Source organism: Carettochelys insculpta, chromosome 14 (genome assembly GCF_033958435.1).
Source record: "Carettochelys insculpta isolate YL-2023 chromosome 14, ASM3395843v1, whole genome shotgun sequence".
NCBI lineage: Eukaryota > Metazoa > Chordata > Testudines > Carettochelyidae > Carettochelys > Carettochelys insculpta.
In genome coordinates, this window is record NC_134150.1 from 13,004,138 (window position 1) to 13,028,965 (window position 24,828).

Consider the following 24,828-nt stretch of genomic DNA (forward strand, 5'->3'; position numbering starts at 1 on the left):
TATTCTTCGTCTTATTCTCGATCCCTTTTTTAATAATTCCTAACATCCTATTTGCTTTACTGACTGCCGCTGCACACTGCGTGGATGTTTTCAGAGAACTATCCACTATAATTCCAAGATCCCTTTCCTGATTTGTTGTATCTAAATTTGCCCCCATCACATTGTATGTATAATTGGGGTTATTTTTCCCAATGTGCATTACCTTACACTTACCCACACTAAATTTCATTTGCCATTTTGCTGCCCAATCATTCAGTTTGCTGAGATCTTTTTGAAGTTCTTCACAATCTACTTTGGTTTTGACTATCCTGAACAGCTTGGTATCATCTGCAAACTTTGCCACCTCACTGCTTACCCCTCTATCTAGATCAGGCGTGTCCAACCCGTGGGCCGCATGTGGCCCTGGACAGCTAGTAATGCAGCCCCACAAGATCGTAAACTTTTAACATTATTATGTGATTTATATACATTAACTATATTATATATTTTATATGCGGCCCAAGACAATTCCTCTTCACTCAATGCAGCCCAGGCAAGCCAAAAGGTTGGACACCCATGATCTAGATCATTGATGAACAAGCTGAACAGGATTGGTCCCAGGACTGACCCTTGGGGAACACCACTAGTTACCCCCCTCCATTGTGAAAATTTACCATTTATTCCAACCTTTTGTTTCCTGTCTTTTAACCAGTTTCCAATCCATGAAAGGATCTTTCCTCCTATCCCATGATCACCTAATTTACATAAGAGCCTTTGGTGAGGGACCTTGTCAAAGGCTTTCTGGAAATCTAAGTACATTATGTCCACTGGATCCGCCCGTCTGCATGTTTGTTAACCCCTTCAAAGAACTCTAATAGATTAGTAAGACACGACTTCCCTCTGCAGAAACCATGCTCACTTTTGCCCAACAAATCATGCTCTTCTACGTGTCTAACAATTTTATTCTTTACTATTGTTTCTACTAATTTGCCCAGTACTGACATTAGACTTACTGGTCTATAATTGCCAGGGTGTCCTCTAAAGCCCTTTTTAAATATTGGCGTTATATTAGCTGTCTTCCAGTCATTGGGTACCGAAGCTGATTTAAATAATAGGTTACAAACCACCATTAATAGCTCTGCAATTTCACATTTGAGTTCTTTCAGAACCCTTGGGTGAATGCCATCTGGTCCTGGAGACTTGTTACTGTTTAGCTTATCAATTAGTTCCAAAACCTCTTCTACTGACACTTCAATCTGGGACAGTTCCTCAGATTTGTCACCTACAAAGGACGGCTCAGATTTGGGAACCTCTGTAATATCTTCAGCTGTGAAGACTGAAGCAAAGAAATAATTTAGTTTCTCTGCAATGGCATTATCATCCTTGATTGCTCCTTTTATATCTTTATCGTCCAGGGGTCCCACTGCGTTTTTAGTGGGCCCCCTGCTTCTAATGAACTTAAAAAACATTTTACTATTGTTTTTTGAATTTATGGCTAACTGTTCCTCAAAATCATTTTTGGCTTTTCTTATTACATTTTTACACTTAATTTGGCAGTGTTTATGTTCCTGTCTATTTTCCTCACTAGGATTTGACTTCCACTTTTTAAAGGATGTCTTTTTATCTCTCACTGCCTCTTTTACATGGTTGTTAAGCCACGGTGGCTCTTTTTTAGGTCTTTTACTGTGTTTTTTAATTTGGGGTATACATTTAAGTTGGGCCTCTAATATGGTGTCCTTGAAAAGTTTCCACGCAGCCTGTAGGGATTTTACTTTAGTTACTCTACCTTTTAATTTCTGTTTAACTAACCTCCTCATTTTTGTATAATTCCCCTTTCTGAAATTAAATGCCAGAGTGTTGGACTGCTGCGGTGTTCTTCCCAACACAGGAATATTAAATGTTATTATATTATGGTCACTATTTCCAAGCGGTCCTGTAATAGTTACTTCTTGGACCAGATCCTGCGTTCCAGTCAGTACTACATCGAGAATTGCCTCTCCCCTTGTGGGTTCCTGTACCAGCTGCTCCAAGAAGCAGTCATTTAAGGCATCGACAAATTTTATCTCTGAATACCGTCCTGAGGTGACATATACCCAGTCAATATGGGGATAATTGAAATCCCCCAGTATTACTGAATTTTTTATTTTGATAGCCTCTCTAATCTCCCTTAACATCTCAGCATCACTATCACTGTCCTGGTTAGGTGGTCGATAATATATTCCTAGTGCCATAGTCCTATTAGAGGAAGGAACTGCTATCCATAATGATTCTATGGAGCAATTTGATTCATTTAGGATTTTTACTTCATTTGAGTCTACATTATCTTTCACATATAGTGCCACTCCACCACCCGCACGACCCGTTCTGTCTTTCCGATATATTTTATATCCTGGTATGATTGTGTCCCACTGATTGTCCTCATTCCACCAGGTTTCTGTGATACCTATTATGTGAATCTCCTCCTTTGATATGAAGTACTCTAGTTCACCCATCTTATTAGACAGACTTCTGGCATTTGTGTAAAAGCACTTTAAAAAACTACCACTATTCATATGTCTGCCCTTCCCTGATCCCTATGTATATTCCACTGGTAGGAGATTAACAAGCAATACTCAAACAGGTGCTGGGTGCAAGAACAAAGAAGTCACAGATAACTTTACTACTGCTATCACTTGTTCATCCTGCCAGACAAGGTGGCTCAAAGCATAATGTATTGTTAAAGTATGCAAGGAACTCCAGGCAACCACCCTACATATCTCTAGTAGGTACCAGCCTCCTGGCAGGGCAGAAACACCTGACAGGGATGCATCAGAGGCTTCTTGTGCTCTGGTAGAATAATACCTTACCCCTTTTAGGAAGAGGAACGTGAGCTAATTGATAACACAAAGGCTCATACAACCAGACATCTAATTTGAAAATCTCTAAAGAGACACAGCTTGGCTCCACAATCTCTTTGCTGTGAAAACAAATAGTTTAGATGTCTCTCTAATGTATTTTGTTCTTTGCAGATGATAAACCGAAGCCATGGGCTATCCAGAGAATGTAGCCCCCTCATGTCATCTGAGGCAGGTAGAGGAAAAAAAATCACCCGTAAGTGGATGGTATGACTCTCATGAAACTCACTTTTTTTTTAGGAATTAAATGGGGGTGGGGATCAGTATGTGATAGGTCTGCCTTACATGTTCCCAGATCATTGAATAGTCTGGCTGATATTTTAGTGATTAGAAAGGTCAACTTCAAAAACAGATGGATCATAGAGCATGGGGCCAGAAGCTGGTGGGGTGGCTGACGAAAATGAAAGACCAAAATTGTGATCCCACTGCAGTGTGAACTTCATCAATAGCAGAAAAGGATCTAAGAAGTAAGTCCCTTCAAAAAGCAAGGTGTGACAGGATTAGTGAAGATTATGAGGTTATCTGCCAGAAGGCAAAAAACAATGATAGCTGCTAAATGAACCTAAAAAGGAACTGAAAGTGAAACCTGGAAACTTAAGGCTTTAAATATTTCAGAAGAGCAGGAATTTCAGCCAGTTCTGGTGTTGCTGAGACCAAGTGGAATGCTTCCATTTGGCTGAATAATGTATCTTGATAGTCTTTTCTCCCTTCTGAAGGACGGATTGCACCATTCTGGAACACGACCTATTCAAACTCCAGACTATGATCTGGTTCAGAACTGAGGTTCCTGAAAATACCTTTGTGTTGCGTTAGAAGGTCTGGACATGGGCAGATGTTTACTGTGGCTGAGCTGAGCACTTCACTAGATCTGTAAACCAGAATAGTCTTGGCTAGTTATAGTGTCAGATATTCCAATGCCAGAAGGAAGCACGTAAATTGGACACTGTAAAGATAACTTGAGCTGTCGTCAGAGATTTTCTGAAGAGTCTGTTGTATTAATCGAATGGGAGGGAAATCATACTTGTGGTGATTCTTCCATGATAGCAGTAGAGCATCTACCTTTGAGACCTTTCCCAGGGCTGCTCTGGGACAGGATGGGGGAAGTTTTCATAAAGTTGAGGCAAAAAGATTCAAAGATGCCATTTGCCACTGAGTGAAGATCTTGCTGAGAACCAAATGATGACTTTCCCACTCACAGTTAGCAGAAAAGTCCAGAGATGCCCACTAGGGAATTCTGCACCCGTGGTAAGCATACTCTTGAAAAGTTGTGGGATGGCTGATGCATCCAGTTCTAAAGGTTGACTGTCTCTATACCAAAAGAAAGAGGGAAACCACATGTCCCACTTCTTGTGCATATAGAATATAGTTATTCTATTGTTCAACATTACTGGGACAGATCAAGATAAGATGAGAGGGGAAAAAGGTACTGCAGGCTCAATGAACGCTTGAATTTCAGTAAATTCACATGCATTCTGGATTCCTTAAGAGTCCACAGGCCCTGTGCTGTATGATTACCCATATGAACATCACACACTACAAGGGACGCATCAGTGAAGATGGTTGTCCTGGAGTCAGTGTGATGAAAGAGATCCCTATCCAAATTTTGGCTTTATCCAATGGATGAGAGCGTCCAAAACCTTAGATGAAACTGCCACTTTGCTGCTGACATTCCCTCTCTGTGTGGTAAGTACAGAGAGAAAACAGGCTTGCCGACAATGAAAATGGTGCCTAGTAAGTGACATCATGTGTTCAAGGAAGGAAAGTTCTGATTGAGGTTTGAAGTCCCATAGTGACCTGGTGGTAGGAGACTTCACCTACCCTGAAACCTCTTGAAAGGTAGACAAGTTTTTGCTGTAGCCAAGTATAACAACACCCCTATGACGTTTATGGGCCTGATGGTGGGGGGAAGTCAATCTGGCTTTCTCAAGGTTAATGTGAACACCTTGAAAAGGAATTAGGATAAGAAGCAATGGGCTTAAATGAAGTAAGGGAGGTTTAGATTGGACATTAGGAAAAAATTCCTAACTGTCAGAGTGGTTAAGTACCGGAATAAATTGCTTATGCTGGTTGTAGAATCTCCGTCATGAAAGACATCTAGATAATATAGACGTTGCTTGGACCTGCCATGTGGGCAGAGGATGGGACCTGACAACCTCTTGAGGTCCTTTCCAGTTCTCGTATTCTATGATTAGGTTACTGTCCAGATTGTAGGATCTGCTCATCAGAAGCCAATCAGTCATCGAGATATGAAAAGATGGTGAATCCCATTCTCATCTACGTTGTCACCATTACTGAAATCTGCTATCAACACTGTGATACTATGTAGCTAGTATTAAGGGGAGGATTCTGAATTGATAATGATCTTGACCAAAGAGCAACTTTAGGAACCTTCCGTAGGGCACATGAACATCAATGTGGATATATGCATCTTCCATGAAGAGAGCTGAAAATTACTGATGCCCAAGAAATCTTACACAATTTTAGCTTTTGCAAAAATACATTTAGTTATCACAGACTGAAAATGGACCTCCAACCTTCTAAGGATCAAAAGTAAGGGGAGTTGACTCCCTCCCTTGATGTCTTGGTGGACCCATTTCTGCTAAAGGAAAAGTGAGTCCAGTTGTAGCTGGACAATCATCTCATAAGAATGGTCTCTTGAAGAGAAACTGTGAAGGCAGTTTGTGGGTAAGAGTAGCCACAAAGTCAATCCAGATAGCTTCTATGAATAACTTCCAGTATGCATTTGTCAACAGTTCAGGCTTTCCAGCTGATAACAAAACGGGTAAGATGGCATCCAAAAATCTGAGGAGGGGGACCATGTGGCAATCATCAAGGTATATAGGTTGGTCTCTACAGTCTCATCAAAATAAATCCTTGGACTAACGGTTAGAGTAAGATGTAGTAGTGGATGTTGCAAAGACTATTCCTAAACCTATGAACCTTCTGTCTTTTAGAAATGGTTCCTCAGGACATTGATAATAAAGGGGTTGCTTACATGTCTGTCCGTGATGTTTTCTCTTGAGGTAATGGGACAGATGCCCAAAGAGTGAGTCTTTGAGTCCTTGAGGGAACAGAAAGATTCACCTGTCTTCTCAGGGAACACACTGATTATACCAAAAAGAAGATACAGGATGGCAGTCTGCATCTCTATTGGAAACAGATAATATAACCACAAGTATTTCCTTGTAATAATTGTTGCAGGTGTTCTTCTAGACTATGTGAATGTGTATGTGTAAGAAAAAAGACTGGCCCTGGACTATTGACAGTATGAAAGGCTGTGTACTGAGGTTGGCAGATTGTGGTAAGAGAATTGCTGTGCACTTGTGGGATAACCTCTTCCATTGGACTGACAGTTCCTTGGAATAAACAGGATCTTGACAGGATAGAGAAGAACAATGTCCTCTGGGGATGTATAGTTTTGGGAGGCATGGGAAGAATTCACTGATGGAGATACTGGGACAAGAGTTTCCTTTGTCAGAGCTGAAGTCATGTTGCTTTAGGCACCAAGTCAGCTCTAGATCTGGATGGGAGCATCAGAGGTTGTTTGTCTTGGAAAAGTGATGCTACAATCAGTGGCTCTGTATCCTTACATGCCACTCTCCTGCTGAGATGATTTACACAGGTCCAAGTTCTTGGTGCCTGTGTGTGCAAGCTCTTGTGAACTTGAGGGCTTGGGGAGGACTCCTTTCTCTTCAAGGCAGTCATCAATATAGACAGTTTGTCCCTACACTAATGAAAGTGCCCTTTACTATAATGGGAAGCCTCCTTTTTAAGCTTAAGAGTCTTAGCCTCCATTCCTGAACTTATGCATGATGAGACTGATGTATTAGGGGGTGAGTATGTGGTCCCGGACATGGACCCGATTGGCGTCTCATAGCTTTGTCCAGTAGATGTTTCCAGAGCCTCAGTTATCAATCCTCATTTGTTCCAGGTGAAAGGAGAGGCAGAAGCTGCACTTGGCTGATAGGTAAGTCTTACCCACAATCTCAGGCACAGTCTCAGTTTTTTTGGGGTGGGGGAATCCTTGGCTGGTCACGTAGAGTAAAATGGGAAATAACTATATGAGAAAACTATTAGAACTATTTACAATACGTTTACAGAACTGATACAGTAGAAAGGACTTGAGTACAAAGATTTCAACTCAGACCATGCAGTGGTAAGCTCACAGTATAGAGCACAAGGAGGCCTAAACAGAATATGCAGGCCAACAGACAATGCTTACAAAAATGCCATGTTCAGGCATATGCATACCCATGTGTGGAAGAAACACACAGACCATTAAAACAAATGGTAAATTCTGTACTAACTCATGGCAGAATCCTCAAAATGTCCCATAGGCTGCACCATAACCCAGAATCTCTGCAGACATGCCCCTTCTAGAGGGGAATTGCTCAAAGGAGTGCACAGGGACATACTGGACCAACACAGGGTGTCCCAATCCATATACTTCAATAAAGCCCCAGAAAGAGACCAGAATGGGAGGCACACCTGACCTCTTTTTAAGAGTTTTTACTACTTTTGTTGTATACCACTATCACTGATTGTCTTTAAGTATTACCATAAAAATCAATTAGGCCAAGTTGGATAAAAATGATTTTAAAACAAAATTTAAAAAAAAATCAGACTTTATTTAAATTGGATTTTTAATTTGCTTGAAAATAATCAATACTCAATTTCTCATTTAAAATAATAGTTACAATTAAATTTCATCAACATACATGCTACACATACACTTAGTCTCATAAAAATGAATTAATGGCTTTAGTGTGTCCATTTTAACTACGAGCTCTTTGTTCTTGAAAGTTCTGGGCTGTCAGTTTTTGTTGGTCGTTAGACTAAAAAGCAACATGTGCAAAGACACACCCAAGCTGGATAGAAATGTTATTGTTTTTTGCTTATGTGGTAGTGTACCCTGGCCACGCACAACAGAGGAATTAATTCAGATACTGTCTTGAGACAGACACACAACATACAGGAAAGGACAAAGACAGTGGAGTGAACTAGAAAACAAAAGGGAAGACATTATTCAGCACACATACAGCTTCCTATATTCTCCCACGCTTTTGCCACAGAAAAATTGTCATGGCTTCTGGGCATAAGAGAGGCCCTATCTGTGAATATTTTGAATGTAAAATGGAAAACGTATCAAGTGTATGCAGTGTAAGATAGGATGCAGGGCTAGTTGAAAGAATGGAACATTGTAAGGAAAATTGCTTTTTGGGAGAAAATTATATGGATATGGCTAAAGTTGATCAACTTGTTAGTAACTTAAATAATTGACTTTGCAATATGTCTCTTTGCCTTTCGCTCTGCTGGACGTTGCTCATGAAAAAAGTTTAGTTTAGCTAATCCTTATGGCTTGTTTAATTAATTAACTAGATTTAGAATTTATCACTCAAGTATACAATACTGAAAGCTGCAGTAAGAGAAATCTAGAGTTGTCAGTTGCCACTGCATGTCATTTTCTTCTCTTATATTACATAATACATCACCCTTATTTTGGAATCACGGGCCATTAGGCTGATTGCTATAACTATTCAGCTTGTCCCAGGAAAACCCATTCTGTGCTTGTTTGAAAAAAAAATCAAACAACATAAAAACAAAAGTGCCAGTGAGTACAATGGGGCTTACACTCCAAAATTAAGTGCACTCTAAACACAGTGAGTTTTAGTTTTTTTGGTAAATTGACTGAAATCAATAATTTTTTTGGTGATTTAAATCATCTTGATTTAGATGATTTAATTATTTTAATTGCCTTGATTTAAACCAATCCACCCTAGAGTATACAGGCTACTGAATTTTACTATTTGAACAAAAAACTGGAAATAGCATTTGGATGAGTCAAATTTGCAGCAGACTTGTGGCTATGTCAATAACAACAGAAGTAAATGTATTACATATTTATTGTAATACAGTAATATTATTAATAATATACATACCAATGCCACAGTTAGTCAAGATCATAACTTTGCAAGAAAAAGTACTTATTAGAGATGACCTTTCCTACTAGAGTGAAGGGTCTGCACTTGAGAAGCACGTAGATGATCAACGTACCTTTTTGTTACTCACGAACCAATCACCATACAGTGTTCTGAAAACTTCACTATTAAGTTAGTTAATAATATATTGTTTAATACACACAGGCAAGATACTGAAATAAATATTAAATATCGGTTGAGCTTCTCTAGTCTGGCACCCTCTGGACACGACTGGTGCCAAACTAGAGAATCTGCCTAACTACAGGAGATCAATATTGTCTAACAGCATTACCAACATTTCCACTGCTTAGTGGGTCTTAGAAAACATTTAGGGATAAATTACAGCTAAAGAACAGCACATGAAATGAAGAGCCAGGACAGGTGGCTGTAAACAAATGTTATGGGACTGCAGGCAGCTTGGCCACACCAGTGATAAGTGGACATTAGGCTAACTAATATCATGCTGGACCTTGGATGTTGCCGAAACAGAGTTTCACTTCAGAGAGGCTCAGCCTGTATTTACAAACAGATCGTATTCATATGCTTAGCCATTTTGAATAAAAAGAGCACCCTTAAGGGAAAGTAATTCACCCTGTACAATAATGGAGGTTCTTTGAGATGTTTCCTGGTGGGTGCTCCACTTGTGTCTCATGGCACCCCTGCACTGCAGATCAGATTTCTCAGAGCAGTACCCCGTTACACGCGCAATGAGTGCCTTGCGCTACAGCCCCTCTACGGAGCTTGCGCATGGTGCAAACCCCCATTCTGTTCCTCTTCTACTGAAAGTCACTGTAGACTCCAGGTTGAAAGGTGGATGGGAGGTTAGTGGAGTACCCACAGGGACACACCTCGAAGAACTAGTTAATGCACAGGGTGCTCCACTCAGGTCTCAGTGTGTCCTGGCGCCACAGATTGGAAAGCCTTTCAGAGCAGTACCCTCCGTGCACACTTAGAACCTCAAGCTGCTGCCACTCAGAGTGTGCACACGGCACAGCCCTCATCTGCTCCTTTTCTACCTTAAGTCCCTGTAGAATCCAAGTAGAGTGGAGGTGGGGGGAAGTAGTGGAGCACCCTCAGCGACACATCTCAGAAAACCATCATTACTGCACAAGGTGAGTAACTACTTCTCCTTCGAGTGATCCCCATGGGTGCTCCACTCAGGTGACTCCATTGCAGTACCTGTTAGGTAGAGGTGGATATTGGAGTCTAGGACCAAAGCATAACACTGTGCAAATGTATGGTGTGAAGACCATATGGCCACCATACAGATGCACAAAGGAAAATTAGTCAGGAAGGCCGTTGTGGTGGTCATTGTCTGGTGTGGCAGGAACCCTGGTAGTCTGTGGTTGCTGTTTGCCTCTGAGTTGGTGGAACCTGCAATCCACTTGGATAAGCATTGTGCCAAAACAGCCATTCCTGCACAAGGTCCTGACCATGCCACAAAGAATCTGATTTCCTGGTTGCTCTAGTTCTTTCAAGGTAGAATGCAACTGTTCCCCTTGCATCAAGGGTGAGTAATACAGTCTCCTTGAAGGAGGCATGAGGTTCAGGGAAACAAGTAGGTAAATAGATGGTCTCATTTATGTGAAAATCGGTTATATCTTTCATGAGAAAGTTTGGATGGGGCCTGAGTATCACTTTGTCCCTGGTGAAAGGAGGGTCCACCACGAGGGCTGCAATTTTTGTTATTCTCCTTGCTGATGTTACTGCCAGTATGAAAGCGACCTTCATAGATAGGTATTGTGGTGGCATAGTGGCTAGTGACTCAAAAGTGGGGTCTGGTGAGTGTATCTAGGAAAGTTTTACTCTACTTTGGAACCTTTGATTTACTTGTTTACAAACTGCTGTTTGTGTGTTTTGCAGGCAGTCCCCTCGATATGAGGTGATGAATACCTTCTGCTTGATCAGATGAGCTGCCACTACTGCCAGCACCTTGGTGAACACCCTTGGTGCGGTGGAGATGCCGAAGGGAAGTACCATGTACTGGAAGCGTTGTCCACCCAACATAAAACTGAGGTATTTCCTGTATGAGGGCTGAACGGGAACACGGAAATACACATCCTGAAAGTCACGTGTCGCCAGCCAGTTTTGGTACTGTAGCTGTGAACCCTTTACTCTGCCATGCAGTAGGACAAGCGCACGTGCTGATGGGGTCAGGCATGGGGCTTTGTTAGACCCGCTATTTTGCCAGTAGTGGGCACAGTGTTTCTGCCAGTGATGCAACAGTTTTAGGGTTTTGAGCCACATTTGTCTCAGGCTTGCCCAGCTGTTTGGGCACTGATGGCAGGTCTTGAAATCTCTGGGGCACGTTAGGTGACAACAACCCCAGCAATCTCCCATCTGGAGCCCTCACAGGGAATGGAACAGGCTTGGAGTTGTGGAATCGCCCTCTGCTGGGTGAAGGCAACTCCTTGTCAGCATCTACATTTACATTTTTAGATTGTTTAGATGTTGCAGAGCTTGCAGCTGGAACAGCAGCAGCTGCATTATCTAGCATCACTGTATGTATAGTATAAGCAGAATGCATAGAAAAAACATTGAAATTAATCAGTGAAATGCTGGAAGTGCAATAAATGCTTTACTGTGTAAGTATGATTCTTATTTTGTTTCCGTTTTCGCACAGAGACCTGAATGCCCAGTGTGTGAAAGGCGGTTTTGGAGTTTTTCAGGGAGTGCAAGGAAGTGTCTGTGGATTTCACAAGAGTTTTGTACCTTTTAAGGGGAGATCTTCCACCCTTGACAGAATCACCTAAGAAAGATCAGAAATGCGGAGCCATGAGGGTGTCCTCATCACCACCACCACTCCTAGGGAACGCGAGGCAGTGGCAGCGGACTCGAGGGAAGCCTGCAGGGCTGTCCTCGCTATGAATGGGCCCTCATTTGTGTTGGCTGTAAATTGCTCTCTTTTATGATCTGGAATATATTCAATAAAGGCAGACATTTGTTCAGCTATGAGGTTCATATATTTTCTCACCAATGCTATATAGTTTGATATATATATATATATATATATGTAGCTGGACGAAAGCAGAGAAGAAGGGCTTTCTAACCATTCTATCAAGTTGCTATCAAGTTATCAGGAGGAACGGATTTAGTTAAAAGCTGTTTAGCCCTCTGGCTGGCAGCAGCAACAATGAGGGAATTAGTAGGAGGCTGCATCTATACTACGAGATTATTTTAAGTCAGTTAGCCCAATTTTTCCAAATGCCTGTTCTCACTGTAAATTCCATTAACTTGATTATGGACCACTAAAATCGATATATAGAAATCCTAAAATCGTAGTAACCTGATGGGTGTTGTGTTCAGTTCAAATTTAAAATTCAAAATGAAGGGTAGTGAGGATGTGGCATGTCTTTAAATAAAAATCATTAGCCTCCACAGGTGTCCCATATGTCCCCCACAATGCACCACTGTTCTCTGCCCTAACCTCTTGCAGCTCCACTGCTCTCAAGTGTGGAGGAATTAGGCAACAAAAAGACCATTACAATTTGGCACTTGGAAGCCCATGGATTTAGGGTCATGAGAGGCTGAAAAATCTTCTCTCCTATTCTTTGCTAATAGCACAGCTATGGAATCTGTGGTTCTGTGTACACCCTGGCTAGCTGCCTTTTTTCCGCACTGCCTGGCACCAGCTGCTGGCCCCCTGTACCATTTGTCAGTTAGGCTGTGGGTGGGGATTGGGCTCATCTGGTGGTACAAGAAACTTCTTTTCAGCCGTTTACACGTTGTCCTGACCCCCACATCCCCTCCCTTCCCTTTGCCACTGGAGGTGCCACACAGTCTGGAACATTCCTGCGACCAGCCACATCACGTGGCTTGACCCCGACCCAACCAATAAAAGGACTTGCTTCGCAAGGTGCCAGGCAGCTTGCATGTCGTGATGGTCGTGATCTTCAGGGGCTGGCTGTAGCTGGGGGTCTTGTAGCCGCCTGGGAGACGTCTCCCTCAGTGGTCACAAGTTTTGGGGGCTGGCTTTATCTGGGGGCCTTTTAGCTGCCCAAGGGACGTCTTCCTCAGCGGTCACAATTTCAAGGGCCTGGCTGTAGCCAGGAGTCTTTTAGCCACCCAGGGGACATCTCCCTTGGCAGTCATGATTTTCAGGGCTGGCTGTAGCTGGGGGTCTTTTAGCCGCCCCAGCCACACATTTCAACAAAGGCAATGTATTAGCTATACAATTACCACAGTTGTCAAAGTAAGGCTTGCAGTGGGGAATATTCTTGTCCTAAAGATCTTTTCCAGGTCTAAACCTGGCTGTAGTCTGGGGTCTTTTTTGAATCATTTGCGTTTCAGTGTAGCAACCATGTCTACTTAAGCATAAGGGTCTTCTTTTGCAGGGGGCCTAAATCCATATTCAAGTTCCTGAAAGGGCCTCGTGGGTAGTCACGATTTTCAAAACTGTACTCTCTTTTAGCTGCCCTAAGCCATTACTGATGATTCACTCGAATTTCAGTGTAGGACTCATGTCTATTTAGAGCCCTCTTTCCCAGGAGGTGTCAATAAATATCCACGCCCAAAATAAAGCCTAGACACACTGTTTCAGTGTAGCACCCATGTCTAATTAAACATATTTAACATGGCAGGGGAAAGAGAAGAATGAAATGTGGGAGGATGGCGTCATACCCCCACATCTACTTGTGGGCTCGGAATGCAATGGGGCTCAGGGTACTGTGGGATAGGCTCCTACAATACACTGCTGGGACACTCGATTTAAGCTTGATTTAAGCTATTTGTGTGTAGCAGCAGTAAGTCAATTTTGTGGGGAGCATATGGGAAGGTGAAGATGCTCTAAATCAAATGGATAAAATCCAGCGTTAAGAAATCGATTTTAATGAAAATCAATTTTATCTCATAATATAGATGCAGCTAGTCTGTGTGTAAAGAGGAACTCCGCATCTTGCAAGGCAACATGTTTCCTGTTTGCTTTGTTGCTCGCTGGCAAAATGGTGGCTGGTGTTTGCCATACGTGTTTAGCTGGATCCATGAGGGCAATGGCAATTTTACTAATAGCATGGCATGGAGTATGCTGGTGAGTTTATGTTGGGTATTGGGCTACGATGCTGGTGGAGTCTCTGGTGTGACAACTACCCTTCTAAAAGGACACTGGAATAATCTGAAGTCTTCACCTGTAGAGAGAGACGGTGACATCAGCGTATCCTCAGAGGAAGAGAGCTGCAATCAAGTGTGTGACAAATCATAGGAGACATCATCACTGAAGAACTGGTCTGACCCAATTCAGTCTTCAGACACATCCACCATGTGTCTGAAGCGTGCCTCAAAAGGTTTGAGCAGCATGTTTACATTATTGCTGCTGATGTGTTTTGAGAGGTGCCCAGGGATCCTAGTAGGGCCAGGAAAGAGGCATGGACATACCAGGTAGCTGCCACCGGCTAGGGAGCCACTGATGTATCAGATGATCGTGGCTGACGTGTCCCTTTGCTAGGGGAGAGACATCTAGGCAAGACAATGTTTGATAGAGACACTGCTCCCTCCTCACTGTGCAGGGACTGTCGTGCTTGATGGATACAGCATGGCCAGTGATGGAGAGGTACCTGTTCTAAAACCAAAGTGGAACATACTGTGGTTGTCCTTAACTGGAACCAGGAGGTAAAAGGGTATGAGCAAGGCACAGGTGGCAGGTAGTACTGCAGCTGCGGACACTTACCTTGTCATGTAGAGAGATTCCCTGATAGCTGCTGAATGTGCTCTCCTCTGTTTTGGAAGAGAAAGAGCAGGCAGCATGTGAGGCAGGGGGCACGGCTTAGCTCTACATGGCCGCCGTGATTGCCAAGAATACAAGCAGAGAGAGAATGCTTGTCTGAGGGCAGTTGGCAGTCTTGAAGAAAAACAGTGTTTCACAGAAAAAACTCCCGTACTGTGTAAAACACTGAGAAAAAAAAATAGGGGCCACTTAAAAACACCCCTTGTGCTCAGCAACCCCTCCACCTGCCCTTCAGGTGGATGAAAAGGCTCAAGTCTGGCAGGCAAGAACAGTAGAGTATGTGCAACAGGAGCTGCTATAAGCCTGAGGTAAAACAGAATGAGTGCAGGGGAAGGGGACTGAGAGGACCGACATGAAGTGATCACCTGAGGTAAAAAGAAAAAAGGAAAAATAGCAAATATCCCCCAATGGAGGCCTGGGCAGCTTCCCTGAAGCTGCAGCCTTGGTAACAACCACCCTTGTGCTGAGTTTAGCCTCTGCCTCATCTCTCCTGACTGACGCTGACTTATGTTTTTGCAAGGTGACTGATGACACTAAAGAATGAGAGTGTCTGGGCAGCACTAATGAAAAGCGTGCTGGTGAAGCCTTTGTGGTTTGAGTGTCTTTACATAGTGATAAAGACACCCCGTCAGAGGGTTTTTGCAGCACCTACACATCCTCTGGTTTGTCCCCTGATGGTAGAAGAGACTTTTCCCAGAGTATGGCTTTGATTGTTGCTGGTGAAGGCATACGTAGCTTCTCTGAAGACAATGCATCAGCAATGCCATCTGATATGGCTTTTCTGGTCTCTGTCTCAACCATGCTGCTTGAGGCTGACCAGTGTTTCTTGGCAGTGCCAGACCCTGACGGCATCGGGGAACGAGGGGCTCTGGGCAATGCTGACAAAGAGCATGCAGGAGAAGCCTTAGCAGTTTGTGAGCCCTTGCAGTGTGATGGAACTGTCCTGTCAGAGGACTTTTGCGATACCCACAACTCATCTGGTCTGTCCCTTACAGAAGAGACTTTTCCCAGAGAGTAGATTTCAGTCACATTTTGCATTCTTTCCTTACACTTGCGGTCACGTTGATGCAATGAGGGCACCTGCTGGTGACGTGTGCTTCCCCTAAGCACTCAGTACATGGGGCATGTCCATCTGACATGGGCATCAAGGCTCTACATATATTTCATTTTTTAAAGCTGGGAGAGTCCAACATGATGGCAGAAAAAAAAGCTGCTGCAGCAGCCACTGCTCCCCCCTCGTTGTACTACTAACAGTATAGATCTAGGATCAAAGTTCTGAGATAAAAATCTAAAATAAAAGTTAAATTTCTATGTTCCCTGTCAGGGACACAGAACTGCTCTGAGATCTGTCTCAGCCAGGGGATGGCAGAAAAGGAACTAAGGGGGGTTTGCGCCATGGGCACACTCCACAGAGAGAAGAGTGTGTGAGACGCATGGTGCGATAGGGTACTGCTCTGAGAAATCTGCCAATCTGCAGTGCAGGGGCACCGTAAGACCTGAGTGGAACACCCACAGGGACCACTCAAAGAAGAACTAATATCCTGATAGGTTTACCAACTGTGCAAGGGCAGGAATAGAATGGACAGACCTGACATGAATAAGTCACAAAGACGACGAGAAAAAGTGGTCAAGAGGCAATGACACAGATAACTGGAGAACACAGGCCTACTTTTAGTTATTCATCTTCTAATAGTTATTTGAAATTATTGTTAAACTGAAATATTAGAATTTAATTCAAAATTTAACTAAATTTATGTAAAGCCAGTGTAAAACGAAACAAACCCATTTCAATCTCATTGCCCCCTGCTTCCCCTCTTCTACTAAAGAAATGTCAGTTTTCAGGACTGCATTTCTTCTGCATTTCTTTACTCTGTACTACTTAACATTAACACACCTCTGCAGAACATTTTTGGTTCTAATCCCATAAATGTGCTCGGATCCCATTATCTGTTCTGTACAGATTTATGGGTCAGCAGATTGCAAGCTCAAAGATGTCAAGGTGAGAAGAGCAAATCTATTTCACATTTGACACTACTAAGCACTTAAAATATAGGTCCATATGATATTTATCTCACAGTAACCAACTTACTCCTCTTGCATAATTGTGAAAATGCAAATATCTATTTTCAGTATCATTTATAACTAATAAAACATCTCACGAATAAATATTTTCTAATTTTCATTAAAGAAATATTTGAAATTGATAAAAACAAGCAGTCCTGTAGCACTTTAAAGACTAACAAATTTATTTATTAGGTAATGTGCTTTCAGGAGTAAGACCCACTTCTTCAGATATCTGTTAGTGTTTAAGATGCTACAGGATTGCTTGGTTTTGGTCCAGCTACAGATTAACAAACTCTTTGAAACTGATAAGTAGTCTCTATAAAAATGGCAACAAATGATTTATCTTCTTGTTATTTTTTCACAGCCATTAAATATTATTTTGGGGTGGCCTTGTGTACAAATTGCAAGGATATGGAAGAAAAAAAGAGATCATCCCATACACCACCTCCTTGAAGTGAAAATAAAGAGGAGGGTGAGAATGGGAGAGAAAAACAGAAGAGAATAAAGGGTCCTGTGGCACCTTATAGACTAACAGAAAAGGTTTGAGCATGAGCTTTCGTGAGCACAGACTCACTTCATCAGAGGCTGGTCTTGGAAATCTGCAGGGCCAGGTATAAATAAGCCAGAGCAAGGGTGGGGATAACAAGGTTAGCTCAGTCAGCAAGGGTGAGGCTGACTACCAGCAGTTGATCTGGAGGTGTGAACACCAAGGGAGGGGAAGCTGCTTCTGTATTTTAGCGAGCCATTTAGCGAAGCAGCTTCCCCTCCCTTGGTGTTCACACCTCCAGATCAACTGCTGGTAGTCAGCCTCACCCTTGCTGACTGAGCTAACCTTGTTATCCCCACCCTTGCTCTGGCTTATTATACCTGGCCCTGCAGATTTCCAAGACCAGCATCTGATGAAGGGAGTCTGTGCTCACGAAAGCTCATGCTCAAAACTTTTCTGTTAGTCTGTAAGGTGCCACAGGACCCTTCGTTGCTGTTACAGATGCAGACTAACACGGCTACCCCTCTGATAGAAGAGAATGAGGAATCCTATGTGGCATATATTACAAATTTAAATACAATATGACGAGGCAGAATGAGAATTGCGATTTAGGTACAGCAGAGCTCAAAAGAATACTCACAGGAATAAAAGCTCCTAAATCTTCAACATAACCAGGATGTTCCTTAAGCCATTTTTCTAAATCTTTTCTTTTTGGTGCATCGTCACCTGCAAGTCTTGTTCCATCTTTCAAGTTAATGACAGGAACAGGGCTTTCAGTATCAAGTAGACCTTGCGACTGAGAATAAGTGAATGTTTGGTTTATTATTGGAGCAACTTGTGAGGTGTTCATGCTCGGATTAACCTGTAAAAAGAAAAAATGTTGTGAGAAATATGCAATGCACTGGAAAACTGATGTCAGAGAATTTTTAGGCAGTCTCCAATTAAGTTAAATACATAGCTAATTACATTCTGAAAGAGCTTTATAAGTGATTTTCCCTTAAGCAGTATTATAGGTGTGGCTTTTTATTTGTACTTGATTAAAAAAAAAGCTTCTCCATTCACTTTTAAATGATTATAAGTAAGGCACTACTTGAATTATGGGATCATTATCAAAAAATTGTGAACAAGCCAAGGAAAATTACAGAAAAGTCATACTGGACCTTTATTATTTGAAGTAATAAAGTAATTATTACATCTCTGCAATTTTCTACTGTCAGTCCTCCAAGGCTGAGAGCAGAGGTTTCTCCTGTTGGCCATCTGGAGCTGACAGAAGGAGCTAGGGCTCCCATTCTCAAAACTGCAGTGGAAGCCTAATATTGCAGAATTCACAATTTCCACAATACTGTAACTTAAGTAGGGCCTTATTTATAAATGTATGCTTAGTAATTCCACATGAAATACTTTGAATTCTATAGTTTAGCAATTATTTGTGCACAGTAGAATATGCTCAGTGAAGACATTCCCAGTACAATGGAACTTGTATTTTGGTATACTTACGTGGTTAGGTGGTTTATCTCTATTCATAAACAGAATGTCAACTCCTAAATTCTTTCTCCTTCCTCTCCTCTTTTTGACTACAGGCTGGCTGTCGACTATCATTCCATTAGCACTAGCTGTTAACTGACTGGAAGCATCTATCAAATTAATAATGCGATATACTTAATGAATAAAACATATGTTCTATCATCAGGAACACATTCATCAAAAAAATTCCATAATTTGAAATAGAATAGTTTATAGATAATTTCCACATATAAATGAAAAATCATCTACTGGTAAAGAGAATCTCTAACAAGTACAGAAAACTAAATACATCATAGTTGCAGTTGCTAGCACTATTAAAATTAAAGCATACTATCAACAATTTTTCTGTGTTTACTGTATTAAGAAAAGATCTCTTAACTCCAAATGATTTAATTTTCTAACAGAAAAGAAGCTGGCTGTGCTTACTGCATTTTATTTTTCATTTGGGAATCAACAAAATTCAGTGCTGTTAGCCTGGCCCTGACTAACAATTAGCTCAGAATTTTATTTTTAGCAGACAACCACTCCAAAGCCAGCAGGAAAGACACACGCACCTATGAATTTTCATTCACATTCTCCTGAACTCAACATTTCCTAGTAACTCCCAATCCCATCTGTATTCTGTTTCTTATATTCCTTTGATTCACAATGGCTACTCCAGTTCTCTAACCCATTTCTTTCCTTAATAGTCCCTACAGTCCCATTCCTAACACCTCTATACTTGCCTGGCCCTCACAGAATGATTAAGGGAATATTTCTTCCATGAGGGTACCCAGGCTTCAAAAGCACTGGAAACCAACAGAGTGGCATCTATCTTTGCCAAGGGCAGTGTCATATCCATTTGAGATGGTCAAATGGCTATAGAACCCATCTTACCAAGGGAAGCTTAGGCCTCAGATTCAGATGGTAGTGGAATATGGCAGCCATTTTAGATCAGGGCAAAAATTTGTAAGATTGAAGAAAAAATAAGAAATTAATGGGGACCCTTCAAGATCTCAAATATTATACACGCTGACAACACTGTCATAATGTTGAAAAGGCTTAAGGATCTGAGATAGATTGTCCTGTTTTAAGCTGAAACTTAACATACCAAGTCTGTAGCTTGTATTTCAATAGCATGATTTCCATAGCTTCTATTCTACAGAAATGAAAAATGTATACTTTTTCAAAGCTAAAAATGCATTTTAGAAATACTGAAACTCAGGCTTACATTTTTAACACTTTGTGAACAAATGGTCAATATTATGAACATCTTAAATAGTGTCTGCTTCATGTTTACAAACATTACTTTTCATAAAAGTTACTCACATGCACGACACAGGTATTTACGTGAGAGATTCTAAAGTCTCTGTTAAGAGTCATTATAGTCTATGAGGTTACAATTCTATCTGCACACATAGTTCTTAGAAAGCTATTGTAATGTACATAATGTCAGTACAGTACATATATTGCAACAGCTAAGAACTTTGTGTGCAAATATAATTGTAACATTGTAGACTATACTGACTCTTACAGAGACTTTATTATGGTAAATAATACTCTGTTTAGACATTTTAATGCCTATTTCTATAATAAAGCTATTAAAGAGTACTAAGCTAAACAGCTATAGAAAAAGCTATGTGTTTATTACAATGAGACCATAGTGACACCAAAGAACTCCTGATACCATCACTACAACAAGAAGGCATCTCATGAAATAGAGAAGTAAAAAACCTCATAGGATAAAAGACAATTTTCACCCTGAAAAATGTAATTAACCTCTAAAACTCAATAACTATAATTAGGAATGGATCCAAAACAAATACCTGAATACAAACATTCCCAGTATGAAAAACTGTGGATCCAGATCTTAAATTTGTACCTTCGTAGCCCTAATATGCATTTCTGCTTGAACTATAATACAGTTTTACTCCAATTTTTATTAAGGATCACAGTACTAAGGCACAAAACTCTATACTTGCTTCAGACACAGGAAACAGTTTACAAAGAGTGCACAGAAAATTAACAGAAACCGGCAAAGTATAATGGTTCTTTGTTTATTTCCCTACAAAGAGATTCTTGTGACCAGGGAGCATTACGTAAATTGACACTACTGCAAGTCATAATGTTTACCTGATTCTGGTAAGGATTTTGGAAAATTGACAAGGCTAGTCTCTGAAGCATTCTGGAGTTCATGTAGCCGAGCCAGGTACTGTTGCTGTCCTAACATGCCTTCTTCACTTTCAAATAGCCTTTTCTGAGAAAACCCCTGCTTCTGAAAAGTCAATTTCAAACCACCTTCCTGTTAAACAAATGCCACGGTTAAAAAACTCTATTCTGAAACAGACAGGGCTATAATATAATTACACATCTATTACAGAAGAGTTGAGAGAAAATGAGATCGAAGGCGGCTTTAATCAAGCCTTGCTTTTCTTCCAAGTAATTAATCAGAAATTTTACATGACATCTTTATGAATACAAATTATGAATAAACCAGTATCTTAACCAAAACATTCAAACATTGAACATCCATCTACTTCACTGATCTCATCTGATGCAAATTCAAAATCCAATTCCTAGGATGGAGTTCTTATCCATTTCTACTTACTACCAACAAGTCTCAAATTGCAAATATAACAAATTACACCTCTAGTACATATGTGGAACTATAAAATTTACTTGTAACCTTTTTAAAAGCACATGGATTAAACAAGTGCTAATTTGAGTAGGGCATGTTAAAAATCTTCAAAAAAGCCAAACACACTGGAAACACCTACTTTTATGCAACTAGCCAGATTGTTAGAAACTGCACAATGTGAGGAAGCATCTTAACAGAAGGATTTCAGATGTTTAAAGAGGGATATACATAAGTGATGAACCCTCTGTAGGCTATGCAAATTTAAAATGCTGAATGCTCGAAAGAAATATTTCCAAATACCCGTAAACTAATGAGCAAAAGAAGTAAAAGTGAGAGCAGGCAGCCACTTGCAGCTAAAGCATGCCGCACACCGCAATCGCAATCAGGTCCTAGGGCAATAAAAATAAACATACGTCATTGATTTTCACTGTAAACTCCTTTTCTCGCACATGCTTCTTCACCTTTGGCATCTGTGGTGACTGATCATATTCTTCCTTTACACCTACAGTTGGGGGTGTCGGTGCACTAGGCTCACTGTTGTCCGCAGCTGCACCTGGGCTGTCCAGAAGTTTGGTTGTATAGAAAGATGCTACTGTACTGCTGTCATAATTTCTTCTTGCAGAAGGCCATTTACCTTTCAACACTGTTTGACAAATACTGTCTAGTCGGTTAATCATAACTCGATCCTAGAAAAAAATATTTTTTTAAACAAAGGTACTGCTTACAAAATGTATACATAATGCCACTCAGAATGCAAATCTTACTCAACTACAAGATCATCCTTTCTTTTCTTTGTAGAAAAGACCATGAATTTGTACTCAGGATTTGGGTTCAGTTCCTGGCTCTACAACACAATTGCCTGTGAGAGTCTGGATAAATCACAATCTTGCTGTATCTCACATAAACATTTGTAAAATGTGCAAAGTGATACTTCCTTTTTTGTATCCATAGGGTACCCTTGTCTATTTAGGTCCTGTTCCTACAAATCTAAAGCACATGCTTCACTTTGCTGATGAGTGGTAAAATTAAAACCGTGCAAGTGCCTGCAAATTCTGGCCATCACCATTTGGGGCAGGGACCATATTTGTGCAGTGCCTAGCTTAAGACAGTTCTGTGGTATGGGATATAGGTGCATGGTTAGGTTCCAAGCCAGCAAAGCACAAAATACATATTTAATTATGACACAAACAGTCCCACTGAAGTCAAACATGTACTTAAAGACCTTAAGGCTTATGTGATACATGCTGAATTTCCCAAATATAATGTGGGGTACCTTTTTATAATCTATGTAATATAAAAATAAAATCTATAAAGTTTCCTAATAGTTAGTGCACACGTTTGTTCAGAATTTCCAGACCTGAAGAAGTGGGCCTGTCCCACCAAAGCTCATCACCTAATAAATTATTTTGTTAGTCTTTAAAGGACCACAGAAGTGCTTTGTTTTCTATTTGTCCCAGAAATGTGAACACTAAACATGCTCGACATGCAACATACTCTTAACATTTCTCTCCTAATTTTGATCATGTTCTATATCAGCATACTCAGAACAAGGACCTACATTTAACAAAATAGTTATTTTGCGATGCCTCTATTTGTGTGTCCATTTTGACACATTCTAAATGGGCTTTCAATCGTCCCTAAGAAAATCAGACAAAATATTTAAGAGCTCAAGTGGCGTTTTTAAAAATTGAAAACCATAAAAATTGAAACAAGTTTTTTTTAAGTATTTATGATATTAATGCAGTGGACGTTAAAAGCTCCTGAATTTCAGATACTAATACTATGCTCCCTCTTCTCAGCTCCACCACCCTTTTTGTCTCTTCCTTTGTCATGAAGCTCCCTTTCAGGCTCTCCTAAGTGCTTGACTTCTGAAAACTCTGCCTTCATCAGAAGCTTCCAATCTGGCTGCATGTTTTCAAGCCTCAGTTCATTCCATGCCTGCCTCCGGTGAATGAGATCTTTACCACTGTAAATTAAGAAACCAATAGCAACAAAATTTTACCCTAAGACTGATAAAGGTATCTACATAATTTTAAAACAATTTTGGAGAGGGAAGTACATTGTAAAGTTGCAGGCAGAAGAATTATACCAGTGACCCTTATCTTTTAGAAAATTATAACAACTTCAGAACTACTGAATAAAATACAAATTCCAAAATTAAAAAAGGAAGTTGCATCTATTTAAAATTCAGCTCATAACTCCAAAAAGTGGTGGTCACATAAGTCAGATATATTGCAAACCGTAACAGCCAGGGAGTGTGAAAAAAAGATTGGCTTTAGACACTCCACAAAGTATTCCTCTGATTTTGACTTCAACTGTTGAAACTCATCTAACCTCTCTCTTAAATACCTTTTCCATTGTGAAGGCAATTATCAGCAGTACTTATCACTAGGATTAAAGTTTATATTTTAAGTATACGTTTTAACAAATCAAATTCTTCTTAGTTTTTCATGAATGCAGTTGAGAAGCCACTGGTGCATGCAAGAGGACAGGTTTACTACAGTACAGTAAAAAACTGTTACCTATATCTTGTAACCATTGTTCTTTGAGATGTGTTGCTCATCTCCAGTCCCTTTCAGATACGGACATACCCACGTGTGCCACTGCCAGAACTTTTCACCTTATTGCAGTGTCTCCCAAAGTGTGGAACGTGTACCACTAGTGGTATGCGAAAGAATTTCAAGGGGCACTTGTCAGAAAATAATCACCCAGGGCTGTCATAAGACTGCCTACAATGGCACCGGGAGATGGGATATGCCACTAAAGCTGAAGTCCCAAAAGGGGTATGCAAATGTTTTAAGTTTGGGAAACACTGCCTTAGTGGCATCCGTAAGGCTGGCTCTAGTAGCCTGTGGAATTACGCACTCATGTGCCAGAATATGAAGTGTTACTACTGACCCTACACCCTCTAAGTTCACATGGCAATCATTTCAGCCTTCTGCCCTTCAATTCAGGTAGGTCAGTTAATTCCCATGACATGATGGTCCAGTTTCTAAAACCACCGTGTCCAATACACTTGCTATTCACCACATGTGGCAAACTGGACACAGCACTGTGGCGAAATGCAGCTCTTTGGAGCTCCACCTGCTCCGCACACACACACCACCACTTGGTGGGGCAAGCACACGGCAGAAGCGGCTCCTCCTGTGGCTCTGGCCCAGAACCAAGCGGCCCCAGCATGGCTCCAGACATAAGCTGATATTTTTATTGCAGTAGCAGACAGAATAACAGGCTACCTACCTTGTTCTGCTCAAGTATTTCCTCTTATACCACAGTTAGGTTTTGTTACAAACAGGCAAAGGTACCACTGTTGGTGATCATTACCACCCATTCCACCAGAGTGCACGGCTGATTAGCAGACTTCCTGGCCTCGGTGACAACTCAAGATGCCTGCAGGGCCACTACCTCATCCACCATCCATACCTCCATACTGATTATTCTGTCATCCAGTATGCCCTGAATAACATCAGCTTTAGCAGAGCAAAGTTACAAGCTGAATGATCATGAATGAACTCGGAGACTACATCCAGTCTAGCTTGAGAATCACCTAGAATGGACTTGACATG

The 24,828-nt window shown here is 41.1% G+C and overlaps 1 protein-coding gene across 14 annotated transcripts in view; it reads right to left on the bottom strand.

Annotated features, from left to right (window-relative positions):
• CHD9 (chromodomain helicase DNA binding protein 9) overlaps positions 1-24,828 on the bottom strand; it is a 312,438-nt gene that overhangs the window by 26,939 nt on the left and 260,671 nt on the right. For 11 of the 14 annotated variants that reach the window (XM_075008394.1, XM_075008399.1, XM_075008396.1 and 8 more), the window contains 4 exons: positions 21,676-21,948; positions 20,758-20,926; positions 18,619-18,755; positions 17,762-17,983 (listed from right to left, as the gene is read on the bottom strand). In XM_075008394.1, the coding sequence (XP_074864495.1) occupies positions 17,762-17,983; positions 18,619-18,755; positions 20,758-20,926; positions 21,676-21,948 (801 nt within the window). The remainder of the gene's footprint in view (positions 1-17,761; positions 17,984-18,618; positions 18,756-20,757; positions 20,927-21,675; positions 21,949-24,828) is intronic. The other 3 variants (XM_075008398.1, XM_075008397.1, XM_075008401.1) reach the window with 1 other exon arrangement.